General features: G+C 39.0%; 2 protein-coding genes across 4 annotated transcripts in view; one reads left to right on the plus strand and one right to left on the minus strand.

Annotated features, from left to right (window-relative positions):
* Positions 1–2,674, plus strand: part of LOC138736332 (progestin and adipoQ receptor family member 3-like) — a 40,794-nt gene extending 38,120 nt beyond the window's left edge. The window contains exons 7-8 of one of the 2 annotated variants that reach the window (XR_011340234.1): positions 782–1,552; positions 1,680–2,674. Coding sequence is in view for 1 of the 2 variants with exons in the window: in XM_069885668.1 (XP_069741769.1) it covers positions 782–918 (137 nt within the window). In the remaining variant the exon portion in view is untranslated. Of the gene's footprint in view, positions 1–781 lie in introns of both variants that reach the window. The other variant, XM_069885668.1, reaches the window with a different exon arrangement.
* A 4,411-nt stretch (positions 2,675–7,085) lies between these two features.
* LOC138736335 (AP2-associated protein kinase 1-like) overlaps positions 7,086–16,912 on the minus strand; it is a 59,069-nt gene continuing 49,242 nt past the window's right edge. Inside the window, exons 14-17 of one of the 2 annotated variants that reach the window (XM_069885676.1) lie at positions 16,024–16,181; positions 14,138–14,254; positions 10,993–11,094; positions 7,086–10,572 (exon numbers count right to left, since the gene is read on the minus strand). In XM_069885676.1, the coding sequence (XP_069741777.1) occupies positions 10,478–10,572; positions 10,993–11,094; positions 14,138–14,254; positions 16,024–16,181 (472 nt within the window). In that variant the 3' untranslated portion in view covers positions 7,086–10,477. Of the gene's footprint in view, positions 10,573–10,992; positions 11,095–14,137; positions 14,255–14,570; positions 14,826–16,023; positions 16,182–16,912 lie in introns of those variants that run through there. The other variant, XM_069885677.1, reaches the window with a different exon arrangement.

A 16,912-nucleotide genomic window follows, 5' to 3' on the forward strand; every position in this document is an offset into this window, starting at 1 on the left:
ACAACTATACCGTTTTGAGTTTTGTGTGCCCAATGGAGATGTGGGGGAGCTGGATGATGGAGGACCTCAGTTTTCTTCAGGCCGACTTCCAGGCCAAACATTTTGGCAGTTTCCGCAAAACAGGATGTCAAGCGCTGGAGAGCTGGCTCTGAATGGGCAACTGAAGCGGCATCGCCTGCAAAGAGTAGTTCACGGACAAGTTGCTCTTGTGTCTTGGTGTGAGCTTTGGACTTTACCCCTCCATAAATCTTCGTCCGCGAAGCCAAGCCAAAGAAGAAAAGAAAGAAAGAAAAGAAGAATATGACTATACGATGCAATGAATTAACTGATCGGTGAACTTTCCAGTAGAACTGACATTCACATCAGAGGGAAAGCAGAAAAAAAATTAAAATCCAAGACCTTGCTCACAATGAGTGAAGCTGTGCTCAACCCTTAAAGGGTTTCGACTTGTAGAATTATAACCTTATGATAAATCAATAGCTGAGAAGTTAAAGGTAATAGAAGAACTGTCGACATTTCATTGAAACTCTCTTGTTGACATCTGATTGGTGCTGCATTTAATCACTTATCCAATCGGATTCACTTTTTAATATTGCCCTGAGAAATATTTCAGAATTTAGTAACAATTTGCGAGTTTTAATAATATTTGATAAAATCGCAATTGGGTGTTGCTGGTCTTTGAAACTTTTTAAAAAAGTTAAAGCATTAACACGGTTTTGATATTGCTAGAACAATGTTCCCTTTTCGTGTTGCCTTCTAATGAGGGTTTCTTGTTTTCTAGGTGGGTACTTGAATTACTTTGGCTGTAGTCACCAGTGGTGGCATTTCCTGGTAGTTTTAATGTTCTATTGGTGGCATCAGACTGCTGTACACATTATGCATTATAGACATGAACAACCATGTCTAAAAATAAAGTGAATTTTTACAAGTTTCCAGCATTGCCTGAAGAGGACAGCTTTTCCAGTCAATAAAACAAACAGCAATCTGGCTAATTAACAGCTGAGTCTTCTAATCAACTGCATGATTGCCTTCTAATTTACTTAAAACTGAATGCGTCTCAATCATGTGCTGTGACGCTTGAAGATTTGTACTGTGGTAAGCACCAGTATTGTGTCACCGACTCGATGATTCCTCAGACGTGGTTGCATGAAGGCAGCCTTTCTAACGAGCCAAATTGTGGGCCACTTTTCTAACATTCGGATCGTGCCAGTAACCAAGGTGCTGTAAAGGCACCTACGTTAAAATGCCTTTTAACGAAGTCAATGCATGTATTTGTAAAGTACATGTTGTATTTATTCAAGTGTCTTTGGTGCATTATAATGCTTGCTTTGTCATTTAGTCTACATTTTATAGAATTGATTTCATATGTACTGTAACATGTATGCTGCAAATTTAAGATAACCAGCAGACAGAAAAGCAATTGTATTGCATGCAAAATAACATGTTTACAATGCCTAACTTGTGCCCCTCCAGATAATAGTATTTTTCCTGATATTTAACACAGTCAAGTCATCAACCAATCTAGAAAAAAAATCTGGCTGTTCTAAATCAGGTGATCACTTTGTAACTTTTTTAAAAAAAAAAGTACTTGTTAGATGATATATGACCAATTTTAAGGCAAAGAGGGGAAAATAGTCACTACTTTTTAAAATGGAGAAATCTTGTGTTGATCTTTATAGATAATCTACACCTAACACCATTGATAAAAGCAGTTTATTGAAAAATTGTCCTGGACAAAGGTAAGTATCAAAATTTAATTTAAGGTACAATTTGATACATGGGACAGATTTTCTCATTTACATTAAGAGCAAGTGAACAAGGATCTTAAATAGCTAAACATTTGCTGTAAAGCTTAGAACATGTTTTAATCCCTTAATATAGGGGTACAAATTATGTGTATTTTATGAAAAGTGTAATGTAAAATAGGAATGTTACTTGAACACCTTGCAACTCAATGCAGTGTAAGACTGAATTTTCTCAGTGATCCAGTTCTTCAACAGGACAAAGCACTTCAATGCTTAGCTGTTTGGCCTGTTTAAGCGCTACATACAGTTTTCCCATTACATTGATGTGCCAATTTACAATCTGCCACCAATAAAGTGGTACAGATTAAATCCAATAAGCTATGCAAGATTTCTAGAGAAATTGATTTTATGATGTTCTTTTTGGATTTATTACACGTGGCTGACACTTCTCAACTAAGATGCGGTTGTTGAAGTCGTGCAGTTAAAGAAGTTTGTTGCAATGGTCATGATGCAATGGTTTTGGCACTGCAGTCACCAAGATAATCATTCCAGTAATGTGTTTGAATATTGTCATTCCCATTTCCTCTGAAGGAACTTTTAAAGTGGTTGGTAAATTGTTACAAAAGGCAGGTCACTGCTGCTAAAGTTAAAGCAGCACTCTTTCCACTTTTCCCTACAAGCGGTTTCTTCACAAAAAAATTGTACACATTTTTTTTGGTGCTGCAATTTTGACATTGAAAATGTAGTGATAGTTGGGCCTCGTTTTTCATTTGGGTCAGTATTTTGCATTGCTTCCAGTGCCAATTTCTTCTAATTAAGTTGCCCCAAGGCATCTGCTAATCACATGAATTTTGTTTTTTTTTCTTTTTTAAAAAAATGTTTGGCTTTTAATAATTGAGAATTGTTTTAAAAATGTTTATAATCCTGAATGTTGCATCTTCAATAAAAAAAAAATTAATCTTCCATTGTGTGGTAAATTTAGAGGTGGCATTTTGCTGTCATCATGTTGTGCAAAAACAAATTTCAAAATGCCATTTTGAATATTAGTCTTGCTTTAATTCAGAAGAAGCCGACATGGTTCAAATCCTCCTCCATGCTCAAAATTAAGGTCAAACTTTGCACTTTGACATTCCACTAAAATACATCTTCGCTCTTTGTCGGCTTGGCACCACAGCCAATCTGCCTCCAGTCTTTGACCCAAGTAAATATTATTAGATAAAGCATACAAAATGTGAAACTCTTCTAATACAGCATGATGAGCATGTTAATTTGTAGATTAACCGTCAGCATGAACTCTGGCAGACATAATTGATCTTGCATCACCCTATTTCAACTATGGTGCAACATTTTGGAAAATTTAGCCCGTACCGCCCAATTACACCCGATTGACCTGCAACCCCAGTGTGTTTTTTTTAAAAAGGGTGGGATGAAATCCACACACACTCTGGGAGAACCTATAAAACTCCTAAAAGACTGGACTGTATTCGAACCCCAGTCACTGGAGCTGTAACAGCATGGTGCTAACTGTGCCAATAATTAGAGGAATTCATTTTTCTACTGTCATAACTGGGTCACTTACTCCCTGTACACTTAATAGTCATGACTTGATAAAAATGATCATGAATTTGACAGCTACTGGTAAGCTTGTCACAAAGTACCCAGTGAGAAGGGTTCGTTTGCAAAGAGGCTGTTAAGTCATCTCGAACATTCATTCAGCCGTGGAAAGAGCAGCTAGAGTACAGGATCACAACGAGAATATCAATTAGCAGCCTGCAAGGGCAGCTTGATAGCACTGAAGTTCAACCATAAGCCTGATGGCCATGGGGAAGAAACAATAAGCTGGAAGGAGGGAGAAGTTCATGTGACTGGGTGCATTGGACCCTTCAATATGGCAGTGGAACATGCAAGTAGCATCCACGAAGAGGAGGGAAGTTTGTGATATGAAATCTAATGAGCAAAGGCCATAATCAGAAGAGGAATAAAGGGTAGAACTGGTCGGTCAGGGCTAGTCCAGAGTTGGGGGGTGGGGGAGGTGGAGGATATAGAGAGAAAATTGAAAAGGAAACCAGGTAGAGATGAAAACAGTGGAACCAAATAGCGGCACTGGTGACCTAAAATTGGAAAATTCACTGGCCAGGATGTATTGGAAGACTATAGACATAACCAGGAATGTGTGAAGCAGATGGGCTGAGGAAATGGCAAAGACTAATACTTGTGGTGCAAGCACCAAGGATGGAATACTTAAACACACAATTCTAAACTGATAAACATGGTGTCGAAGGGTTACAGATGCTCCCCTACTTACGATGGTCCAAGTTACGATGGTTCGATTCCGTACTTTCCGTTTCAATCTGTTCCCGTGCTTGCGATATGCACTGCGGTACTCTCCTGTGATGCTGGGCGATGGCAGCATCACGCGAGAGCATCGTACGGCATACTCTCACGATGCTGACGCAACCACACTCGCAGTCTCTGTAGCGATCACGCGGACGAGTGCACTGTAAACAACCCATCATGTCTACTGAACGCCAAGCGTCTCCTGCGTCTGGCAAGAGGAAAGCAATTCCTCTGGAGACGAAGCTCAAGATATTTGCTCAGCATGAAGGTGGCAAGCCGGTAATGGCTATCTTTTCTTCTTCTTTGGCTTGGCTTTGCGGACAAAGATTTATGGAGGGGTATGTCCACATCAGCTGCAGGCTCGTTTGTGGCTGACGTCCGATGCGGGACAGGCAGACACGGTTGCAGCGGAAAATTGGTTGGTTGGGGCTGGGTGTTGGGTTTTTCCTCCTTTGTCTTTTGTCAGTGAGGTGGGCTCTGCGGTCTCCTTCAAAGGAGGTTGCTGCCCGCCGAACTGTGAGGCGCCAAGATGCACGGTTTGAGGCGATATCAGCCCACTGGCGGTGGTCAATGTGGCAGGCACCAAGAGATTTCTTTAGGCAGTCCTTGTACCTCTTCTTTGGTGCACCTCTGTCACGGTGGCCAGTGGAGAGCTCGCCAAGAACTGGGCCAATTGATGATTTGGAAAGATTACTTGTCACATGGTTGGAAGATGAAATACAAAAGTGAGTATCACAGATACTGAGGAAACAGGCTAATGCAAGAAGTCTTTTTGATATGGTTGAAGAGTATGCCATATACACAAACGTTTACAGCAAGCCATGGGTGGTTCCTCTACTTCAAAAGGTGTCTACGTTTACATAACGTGAAGCTTAGCAGTGAGGAAGCAAGTGCCGAAACTTTTGAGGAAGAGCTGCCTCAGATCGTTGTTGATGAAAAATATTCGCCATTTTAATTCAATGCTTCAAATGGGTTTGCCATCATAAGTCACCCATTTTCCCACTCGTTTAGTAGCAGGTGTATTTGCCTTCATTCCCTGGTTCACACAAGCGAGTGTCAGTGATGGGCCCCATCATTTTCACTGAGGCATCGGTTTTAACACTTTCGTTGGGAAAGGTGCACCAGAAAATGGATCGTCATCTGTATGCTCTGGTGAATTGGAATGCCCAAAGTGCTTTGCATTAGCCAGATGACCAGACTGTAGCTGCCCCAAAGTCCAGTTTTGTTTGCTTGCGTGCACATCACTATTGCAGCTCGAGTCTTCAGAATAGCAATACTGATTAAAAGGATTTAAAACTGAAATTTTTGAAAGCAATCGGGTTCTGTGATTCCTTAAATGACAAGAGTCTTCTGATTTGTAATCCGCTGATAATTCTTTATCCCTGCTCCGTCCAACTCTTTGTCTAGCTTTGCTCAACTTGCAAGTGTTTCCTCCTTCAGACGACGGCACATTTAGACTGGAGTGAGTTGTTTTGCTCAATTTCAAGGGACAGGTTTCAAGAGAGAATCCCCTGCTTTGAACAGGGGCCTTTTCAAGGGAAAAGTGACCAGATTCGACTCTTTGTACCGAATCAACAGGTCGCAAGTTCTGATCACGATACACCGGGAGTATTTTGCTTCCAGTTGAAGTATTTGTCAACATCTGAGGATCAGAGTTTATCTTGTGTGTGAATGGGGCATTTCTAAATACATCTGTGTCCTCACAATCAGTTCTACTACATGTTTCAGCAGGTAAGGCAGTCGACTTAAAAGGCCAAGTCTTGGTTTCCAAGTAATCCGTGGTGGAATTATGGAAATCTTCAGTATCTTGAATGTTGAGAGTAGAATTGGTTAACGCCATCTTACGCAACCTGTGATCACCTACAGACATATTCTCTCCTTGCCACTCGGGCAGGTTTAGATCTTGATCGGCATTCAGTTTAAAGTCGCTAAGTGCAGGCATGGCATTTTCACATTCGCTTATCTTATTAGAATCATTGCTCTCATCCCTGCTGTGAAAAGTCCCTGCTGATGGGGAGAGGCCACTTGTATGCTCCTCAGTAAGTGTAGCTGATAAACAACGCCCTATAAAATGCACCATTTCACCGCAACTCAGTTCGGTTCTATCCTCTCCCCCTGTTACTGTGGGAGGCATGGCAAAGTTTTGCTCTGCATGCTTCATGAAAACTATACTGCTACAACCTGAAAACACACAATCAGAAATTGGAAGAATGACATTGAGTAACTGGGAGGCTAAAAATTGAAGCCGTTCAATGCAATTTTCTTTACAGTTCAGGTGGAAAAAAATCCATGCATTGACCTAAAAACTTAAAATGGAAAGACCTAGAAATTCAGGCAGAAATAACAGCCACAGCATTATTCCTATCAAATCCCTCACCTTCCAACTTTGCAGGCCATTTCCATCACCTACAAAACACAACGTAGAGCTGAGATTGAATGCTCTCTGCTTCACTGTTTGAAGCACTCTCAAGAGTAAACCAGCTTACATTAGGAGCACTCCACCACCAAACGAAGCTTCAGTGTGGATGAAATCACTTTTTGGCTGCAGTAGGATTCAATGTTAACTCATAATCACTGTGGAGAGAGGTCAATTAAAGCAAGTGCCATAAAACATTCTTAATGTATTGCCAATTTTTTGGACCTTTGACAGTTTTAAATCCTTAGGAAAAGTTTTGTTCAATAAATCATATTTAAATGCAGTACATTGACAAAGATAGCAGCAATGTTTCACAACATCCCTTAGCCATCAGCACAATGACCTGTCTGTGATAGCTGTAGGGAAAATGATGGTTAGCCAGAATAACAATTCTGATGTTATGTTTAACATCCAAATCCGTGGGAAGTGATAAACATTGCATCTAAAAGACTGCACTGCTAAGAAGCACTGATCCCACACTAATCAAACTAAATGCTTTTCCACAATGGAGTTTAAAATTTAAGCCCCATCAATGCAACCCACCTGAATTTAAAAATTCAAGATGAACCCCAAAAAAGAGACATCAATGGCACTGGATTAAATAGTTTAATATTTCAACTTTAAAATATCTTCAGTTCAAGTCAGTGCAAGTTTATTGTAATATACGCAAGTAGAGGCACCAAGCTGCAGCCAGACAGGTACGAGAGATACTTCAACAAAGTTTTGATTATATATTTGTGGAAATTTAAAAAAGATAAATAACAAAGTAAAGATAAAGATTTGCAGTTGGTGAAAGATTTTTTTTAAGTGACTTTTCATTTAGTTCAGATCTTTTGGTGGTCCTGGGATAGTTTATAGATTGGGATTTAAGTAGTAAGGAAAGTTCTAGAACCTGACAACTGTTGGACAAAAATTGTTCTTGAATCGAGAGGTGCTGGAGCTTCTGCATCTGCTTCCTGAAGAGAGAAGAGGTTGAGATCATGGTGATGGAGGTCCTTTACGATAGAAGTATCGTGGACTTTCTTGGCATTAAACTCAACTGCTTTGGACAGTGTAGATCTGAACATGCGTGCCGTGCCTATTTTATTTGAACCTAATATTCCTTGGAAATTCCAGAATACAGTGCGAATAAATTAGTTTTGGGGAGAAAAAAAATAATGAGGTTGCTCAGGAACTACTCAAGAGGTATCCAGTTTCCAGAATTTCATGCAGTGTGGGATTTCTGATGAATTCAAGTCAGGCGATTGAGGCAGACTAAAAATAACAAATGAATGCTTTGCAATGGAATGATCAAGATAATTGTTCATTTTGTAAAATTTGACAAGTTGTTAATATGATAGATTTTATTTTACATTATTACCCAAAATAAAAAGATCAGGTAACCAGTGATGCTCAACAACTGCATTCCTTTAGTGAGGCATTATTAACAAATTAGATTTTATATTCAAGGTTATTCCAAGTGAGAAAACTTTAGGCAAAGTAACACAAAATTCCTTTTTAAAATCACCTCAAATAGAATTTGTGTTTCAAAATTATGATTCAGGTATTTCTTTTTCTACTCTAGTCCTTCAATTGAAAAGTTCATCGTTAGATGTTTTAGGTTCTTAAATAAACTGCAACAGCAGAAAAATGAATTTTTTCCCAGAAAAGCAGATATTTTTCTCCTGAAATGAAATGGCACATCTTATCTCTTACTTTTTCTTGGAATTGGAATATTTGTTAATTCCCAAACAACTTTTCCACCTCAATACACTGTTCCAATTTGAACTGTGCGGCAATTTTTCAATACCATTTGGTTGAAACCCTGGAATTCCGTGCACACCAGGCCTTGTGCCAAGTGTGCTCACTCTATAGAGTGGAGCGGTTTTGAGGCAGTAACTCCATCAAGGTCAAAGGCCGGAAATCATGGTCTCATTAGCAAATCCCATGTATAGAGAATGAATTAAAAAGCTAAAATGCTTTTTCCAAAAAGACTTTTTTTTAAATTGGAATAGTCTGTACTCCTTCAAGAAAAAGAAAAATTACGAAAGGTGCGCCACTTACAATCAATGCACAAAAATGCTGGAGAAACTCACCAGATCAAACAATATCTATGGGAAGTGAAGGCAACCAACATTTCGAGCCTCACCCCTTCATCAAGGTTAGATGTGGCATGATCTGCTGAGTTTCATGTATTACATTCAATCCAGCATCTGTTCAACTCCAAAGTAACTTGCATTCATAGTTGTTCTTGTACAAAGTGAAATTATGTTACTGCTCCGTTATTTTCAACCAAGCATTAGTATCAGAAAACAATCTTTAGTGTAAATGTGAAAATGTTTTAAATTTTATTTACAATGTTTTAAATAATGTTCTAGTCATTCATTGGTTGCAGTCATTCAACATGAAAAGATGGGATATTCAAAATAATTAGAAGAGAAACAACCCATCTATTCCAGTTACAGCTACAGGAAAGCAGGTTACCTCCCAGATTTAAACAAAATTAAAAATATAGTGCTGAGGTTAACATTCTGAAATCCCTGTCAAAACAAAGCAATTTATTAAATAAGTCAACATTGCGCATAAAATCAGGAAATTAACCATTCCATCATTACTTTCACCTTATTGAAAATATTTAGGGAGAGCTTAAAAGGAAGCTTTTACAACTTTACCTTTGCTACATTTATACTTTAAATCAGTAAAGTTACCCTTGACATTCTGAAGAACTTGATATAGATACACAAAATCTGTCATTTAGATGATTAAATATTCTATCTTGGTGCTTGCCTACAGCTACTTTGGTTATTGAGTGTATGGAATGTTAATCCTAGATGATTCTTATTTAAATTAAAACTTTAGTGAAAAGTGTGACCACTTCTCAATTAGAAGCAATATTCCACACTAAACTTAAGGGAAACATTTTCCTTTCCTTTCTCGCTAAACAGTTGTGCAGTAAATTCAGGGTTTAGTTAAACCCAAGCAATAAAACCCCAAGCCTTTCATTAATGTGAGGTCAAACAGAATTAGACCACATGAGCAGACACGTTAGAAATTTAACTGATTACTGTTAGATTAATATCTTTCGTAGAAAATAGTGGTTTGCTGGAAATAAAATGAGAACTTTAAATCGTGTTGTGGAAGATTACTTGCGCACGGAGCTTTAATTCTCATGGGGCTTAGCCTTACGTGATGGCACATAACTGAAAACAAGCCTCTCAAGTTAAAATAGGGAACAAAAAGGAAATGGCTAAATCAGTAATGTTCTGCTATCCACATTCAATTTACATGTTTTTAAAAAAGTATTCGTTTCTTAGCAGCAAAAAATGAAAATCAAGTACATTAACAGAAAAGCAAAATTAAAAATGTTTAAATCATTAAAGAACAGTTAATTAAATGCAAATTAAGGCAAAGGAATTAACACATTACGCTGCAAAATGAGAAGCCCGTTTCCACATTAGTTATGCAATCGTCACACAAGCTAACACAACAGACCTCAATGCCACTACGACGTTAGTAGTAGAATCCAGGCGGTTAGTTTAAATTGTTCCAAATCTTCAAAATCAGAGAGAAAAAAAAAAAATCAAAGAAGCTAAAGCTAATTTCCAAATTAGCTGATCACTGCAAAAGTAAAGGGTATTATAGCAATGCAATTATACTACATAAAGTTCAAAAATGCTGAGGTATATCGAGCCAAGGTCCTGCAGGGTAACATTCCAACACTAGAGGATATCAGCAGGTTTTGAAAACTGGAGGGATGTCCAAGCAGTTTCTCTTGCAATATGCATATTAACGCTGCATAGGCAGATGGAAGGTCAAGGAAAGCCTTGATGGAATAGTCTTTAAATTTTAGGAGGCATCAACACTGTTACAATCAAGTCTTGGTTGGCTGGCATGGCCTTCAATTGAGATATGCTACTGAATTGATCATGCTTTCTTTGGGATGAGATGTCTATTGCCGGGTTCAGGTAATTTTAATGCAGATAACTTATTGAGAGTGTCATTAAAGATCTATAAGCTGATCCACAAGCAGCAACGACCTAGCTAACCCAGGAAAACCGTTCTCGGAACTCCCACTGCGGTTCTTTGAACGACCACCTAGAAAAGTAAAAAATATCACTTTACTCGGTTATTCATATGGCTGGATTAGGTGAATCATAGTATTCCCAACTGCACTCTCCCCATGAGCAATGGAATCTCTATCTGGTTCGAGGGAATGGTCAAATGGTTAAAAAAAAACATAAAATCATGAGACAGACAATGGAGAGCCAGTTAGAACCAGAGAAAATTAACAGCTGCACTGTATTTACGAAAATGTTATTTTTATTTAACACTTGATATCTTCACAATAATACAGACAGCCACGTCTTTGTACCTCACACCAAAGGAGAAATGGCAAAACAGTTTCTTGCCTCTGTCCAACGATAAGCAAGGGTTTCTTTCCATATTATGTCAAAAATGATTGTAGTCCTGTATTGCACCACATACAAAATCAAATAATCTGCCCCTTCCTCTTACCATTCTGATTAGAAGATATAGCAGGGGTGAAAGGGTCAATGCCGTCAGCTGAAGCAGGAGGAATTCTGGAATTTGAAACTGAGTTACGCCCAGTAGAGTTATCTAAGGTGAAATAAGAATAGTAAAACAAAAAAAAAACATGATGAATCAGAGGAGACTACCGGACAGAGGTCAGCAGTAGTACATGCACAGAAAAATTCCTTTTAAACAGTTAATGCTTCGCAAAATTTGGCAAAAAATGATAAATTCAAGATAGCCCTCAACAAATCTGGTCATCAAAGTCTATTGTGGGGAAGTAGATCTGTTCAATTACTGAATTTTTTGCTTGAAATTTTCCAATGAAGTTTACAACTTATGAGGCAAGGTTAGCAGAGCTGGGACTTTTCTCTTTGGAGGGAAGGATGAGAGGAGGCTTAATAGAGGGTCTACAAGGTTCTGATTAGCGTAGATAAGGCAGACAGCCTTTTTCCCAAACACCATAGGATAGTTGTACAAAATGAAGGGAAGAATGTTTAGGGGAGACATCAAGGGGAAGTTTTTTTTTAAACCCAGAGAGTTGTGGGTGCCTGGAATGCCTTGCCAGGGGTGCTAGTGGAGGCTGGAGGTTTAGGGACATGGATAGATAAAAGAAAAAGGGGTTAGTTACAAGGTAGGAAAGGCTTAGAATTTTTTTTTTGGTAGGGATATATAGGTTGGCACCACATTGAAGGCCACAGGGCATGTACTGTTCTATGTAGGTCTATACTGGTCAACACAATATCATGGGCTCAATGGCCTTGTACTGTGCCGTAATGTTCCATGCTTTAAATTTAGCTCCAAAACATCTCACCAAGTTAGTGCAGTCAAGAAAATGAGTGCGAAAAGATTCAAGAGAATGTTGCCAGCTCTGGGAGGGCTTGAGTTCAGGGAGCAGCTGGTCAAGTTGGGACTTTTCTCCTTGGAGCAGAGGGATCCTCTTTGTGGAGATTTATAAAATCATGAGGGACTTAGATAAGGTGAATAGTTGGACATTTTCCAAGAACAGGATAATCTGAAACTAGAGGGCAGAGATTTAAAGTGAGAGGGGTAAGATTTAAAAGTGATCTGAGGAGTACTTTTTGCCCAGTGATAATCATGTGGAACAAACTTCCAGAGGGTGTGGTAGGTGGGTACAATTGCAACATTTAAAAAAAAATCAGATACATGGATAGGAAAGGTTTAAAGAGATATGGGCCAAACACAGACGAATAGGTCTAGCTAGCTAGACAATTTGGTTGGTATGGATAAGTTGGGCCAAAGGGCCTGTTTCCATGTTGTAAAATTCAGTTTACAGCTTGTGAATTTCTGCAGGGAACATGCATTCACCCTGGTGACACTGTGAATTTACTTAACCAGCAACCAACTTGTATACGTGGAATATTCTGGATTGTTCACGGATTTTGGTGAGAAAGGTAGAGTCAATTTACTATGACGCCCATTGCCCACAAGCCTTGCCTCAGATTTGGGTGGGACATGATCTATTAGAAATGGGCATTATGATATCTAATGGAACTTAGCAACTCGACTTCTATCATCTCATCAATATAGACTGTTTCAACTCAAACCTTACAACAAAAATATTGTTCTCAATAAGTTCATTGCTTTGAGAAGATTGACAGAGGAATATTGTTCTCTCACAAAATAAATTTGAAGCCCACTTTGAGAAAACACAATAATGAGCAGAAATCTAACATTCTAACTACTGCTAACAGATGCTACAGCATGGACTCATAGGCTGGAAGGGACAGTTACCAGGCCGTATGTTTTAAGTTTTGATAATCTTGAATCATAATGACTGACCATCTATTTTTGTTAAGATTTTTGGCACACCAAGGCAAATAATCTCCTTACCATTTCCGAAACAGATCAACAGGTCAACGGTTTGACAGCATAAAGAAAATTACACAAAAACTTAATTTTACCTTTGGAATGATACACAAAGTCACTGTACATTATATGGTACACTTGCTGGTCACATGACTCAAGAACTCACACCACTCCAAGACACCTGACAATTTTGCCCCGACTCTGAAGATTTTTTTATTTTGACAATATCAAAACTTAATCAATCAAGCACTGTGATCTCATACACCCCTCCTAAATACAAGTGATTGGACTGTTAAAATAATATTCCACAGTGCATTAACACTGATAATCCAGCATCATTGTTTCCTTAGCTGTACCATTTCCCATATTCCTTTTACAAACCCCAGGACGCTGTGAACAATTCTCCTGAGAAACTCAATGGTATAAACCACATACCTTTCAAGCGCACCCTCTTCCCTGCATTTGCTTCAAACTCACAGTAAAATGTATTATTCTGTCACAGGACGTCTAAAGGAAAGGTGAATTAAAGTGTGCTTTTAAAGAAAATCTGCCAAGTTCAAAGTCTCCGGAGTGCCAGGTGTTGGCGCTTAACCAATGGTTTGTAAGCCAAATTGTAAAGTGAAGACTTCTAGTATATTCTCAACTGACTATCTCTGTACATCAAAGGAATTTGATTTCCATATTTAAAAAACTGGTCATTTAGGTTCAGGGAAATAGTCTAGTGGTTTTAATTATAGTTTTAAAACCTTTTGAAAATTTACTAGCTTCCTCTATTTTCATAAAACATTCCAATACATTTACTGAATATTTGCTCTCTTAATTCTATATCTACAGACATGCATACATTGTGGATTTCTTGAAGAATACAAAGAAAATAAGAAGTCATCATTATTTACGATCCTTTCCTGGGAAGTCAGATAGTGGCACATGTATTAAAGGATCAGAAATAGCTGCAGATGAACTAGAATCTAGAGTTTCCATTGATACTTTAGCAACTTACAAAGAAAAAAGTAGGAAGAAAATAGCATAAGAAAGTAGCAGAGAGAATGCATTTTAGATTGTAAGCAGCATGTGATTAGAGTTGAAAGTATATACTACTCTACAAAAGATTTTAGATGTTTAATTCAAAAGATTTTTTAGAATGGGCTCAAATACTTCATTCAAGTTAATTCACTTGAAATAATGCAAGTTCCCACCAATAATTTTGCATAATGTATCTAGGAGATTTGAAACCAATAATATTGGTACAATTATGGGGAGTCCACAGCACTAATTAATTATACAAAGATTTAATACAAACCTTCCCCCAGTGCAAAAGGTGGTGCCCCAAACGCATCTCTTTGGGTCTGAGTTACACCAGCCTGAAACCCTGGTGCAACATTTTCAGTCAGTGCTTTCTTCTGTTCTGTAACTTTATCTGTCAGGACAGTTTTAATGGAGATGATCAGTTATTGTGGATATCTCTGGATTCATTTTTTTAAAAAAAAGTGTTGCAAGACTCTAGTGAACTGGTAAGATCACTAAATGATCATTTCTCACTGCCGAGGTTTCTGAGCTACCTCTCATTGGAGTTCTGAGCACTTACACTTTGGATTCTTGTGTCAACTCCATCAACTTACTCATTGTTTCAGTCCAAAAAAAGTAAAGCAATGTACTTTCAGGGGCACATTATAATGACAATATTTTCAAGTCATAAACTGAAAATCTGAAATCAGGACCAATGTACAACACAAATCGATAGGCTGGTAAAGGTGTTAAGAATGCTTGCCTTCATTGTGTACAAATATCAGGAGGTTGTGCTGCTGTCCTATAAAATGTTGGGTTAGGCCACAATTAGAATATCGTGTGCTGTTCTGGTCATAGCGTTTCAGGAAGGATGTAGAGGGTGCAGAAGGGATAATTTGTGGATCAAGAGTATGAGCCGAAAGGAGAAGTTGGAAATACTTGGATCATTTTCTTCAGAGCAGTGAGGCTGAGTGAGGGCTGACCTGAAAGAAGTGTGTAAAAGTTACAAAGGTAAAGGTTCCATTATTGGATCATAATATTACATTTAGTATGTAACATACTTGAAATTCTTTAATCTTGTCCACCACTTGGTCCAACAACCCTCGCAGAAATGAGGCTCCAACGAGGAACGAACTCTGGTTTACAAGACCAGTGCTCCAACCAACTGAGCTATTGGAGCCTCTATCCCACAAGCAGAAATGGGATAGTCTTTTCGCCAGATGGCAAAGTCAAATACAGTAAAATCTCTGGTATCCAGCACCTTTGGGGATTGGTAGATGCCAGATAAGTGAATTTTCAGGTTGCTTGAGATTGCACATGGACTGGTGAACTGACGGCTAGGGGGCGCCAAATTTAAACTTTTGTTTTTTTTTACCTACAGTACTTATTTTCCGCCCTGTTGCCTGAAGCTGCTGGTTGCTTGGATAACAGGGATTTTACTGTACTAGCAGGCATATTTTTCCAGGTGAGAAAGGGAAAGTTCTAAGGTGGTGTGCAACAAAAGAAAGTGGTGGATGCTGGGATGCGCTGCCAATGGAAATGATAGACGCAGATTTGATAGCAGCATTCAAATTGCATTAGACAAGTACTAGGCGGGGAATAGAGGGAAGTAGATCACGTGCAGGCAGACAGGATTAGTTAACATGGTCAGGATTGAAGGGCATCTGCTTAGAACAGAGGAATTTCTTTTGCCAGGGGGAGGTAAATTTTTGCAATTTGTTTCCACTGTTGGTTGTGGAGGCCGTACATTTAAGGCAGAGATTGATGGGTTCTTGATTAGCCAGGCCATCCAAGGTTATGGGGAGAAGGCTGGGCAGTGGGGCTGAGTGGGAAAATGGATCAGCTTGTGATCAAATGGCGGAGCAGACTCAATGAGTTAAATAACTTATTTCTGCTCCTATGTCGTGGACTTTTGGTGGGCAAAGGGCCCTGTTCCTGTGCTATACTGTTCCAAATTTTATGTTCCATTTACAGGGGATCTCTGAGAATCCAATCCAATCTCAAAATTGCTAAAGTAAGGAAACTCAACATGGCAAACCACCTAATGAACACAAAACAAAGAAGGTGCCACAATTTCCAAACGTGTTCCAAACATGGTTCATCTGTCCTGCAATATTTGGAGGACAATTGTTACATGAAGCACCTTGAGAAGACCTCCTTGGAATTGCAGGACAAACCCACCCTTTCGTAGGTCGGCAAACTCCTTATCTAGAAGTTCCTCTGCTGTTAGGTTGGAGAAATTGTCATCTCCAAATGGATTCCATGTAGATATATCTGGTGGGTTATAAATATTTTGCTGTGAAGCACTGGGTGACCCTGCAGGACTTGTAGAGGCTGACCTAGAATTAGAAGAAAAATCAGGGTAACAATAGAAAATGTATCAATCTGTTGCACGAGACTTCCTTGCACAGGTATTCATAGAATCAGAGCTTCTACCTCAATTCATCCATGCCTACCAGTTTGGCACTATGGGCTAGTCCCATTTGTCCATATTCCTCCTCTCCATAAACTCATCCAAATGTCTTTTGAAAGTTGTTATTGTTTTTGCTTCCACAGTTTGGCAGCTCATTCCAGATCCATTCTACCCTCTGAATGAAAATAGAAGTAGCCTTTTTGGTCTCACTTAAACCCGTCCTCCAGTTTTAGAATCCCTATCCGCGAGAAAGACTACGAGCATTCACTTTATCCATGACCCCCAGCCTCCTTTGCTGCAAGCAATAAAAACCCTGCTATCCTCTCTTTCTAGCGCAACACCCTGGGACCCAGCAATATCCTGGTGAATCACCTCTGCATCCCTTCCAATCTAATGAGGTCCTTCCTATTGCTGCCTCCAAATATAGTCTCACCGACACCCTGTACAGCTGAATCACAAGGTATATATTAGGTCGGCACAACATTGTGGGCCGAAGGGCCTGTACTGCTGAAATGCGCAAATTCCACAAGAGAGCACGGAGATCAAAATCGGACCAAGGTCTTTTTCAAATGAATCATCTGCCACAATGGTGGAAAAACATTACTCACACTCTGCTGTGTCACAAGATTCATTTGAAAACTAGGCTTTTCATAAAAG

This window comes from Narcine bancroftii, chromosome 6, assembly GCF_036971445.1.
Source record: "Narcine bancroftii isolate sNarBan1 chromosome 6, sNarBan1.hap1, whole genome shotgun sequence".
In the NCBI taxonomy this organism is placed as follows: Eukaryota; Metazoa; Chordata; class Chondrichthyes; order Torpediniformes; family Narcinidae; genus Narcine; species Narcine bancroftii.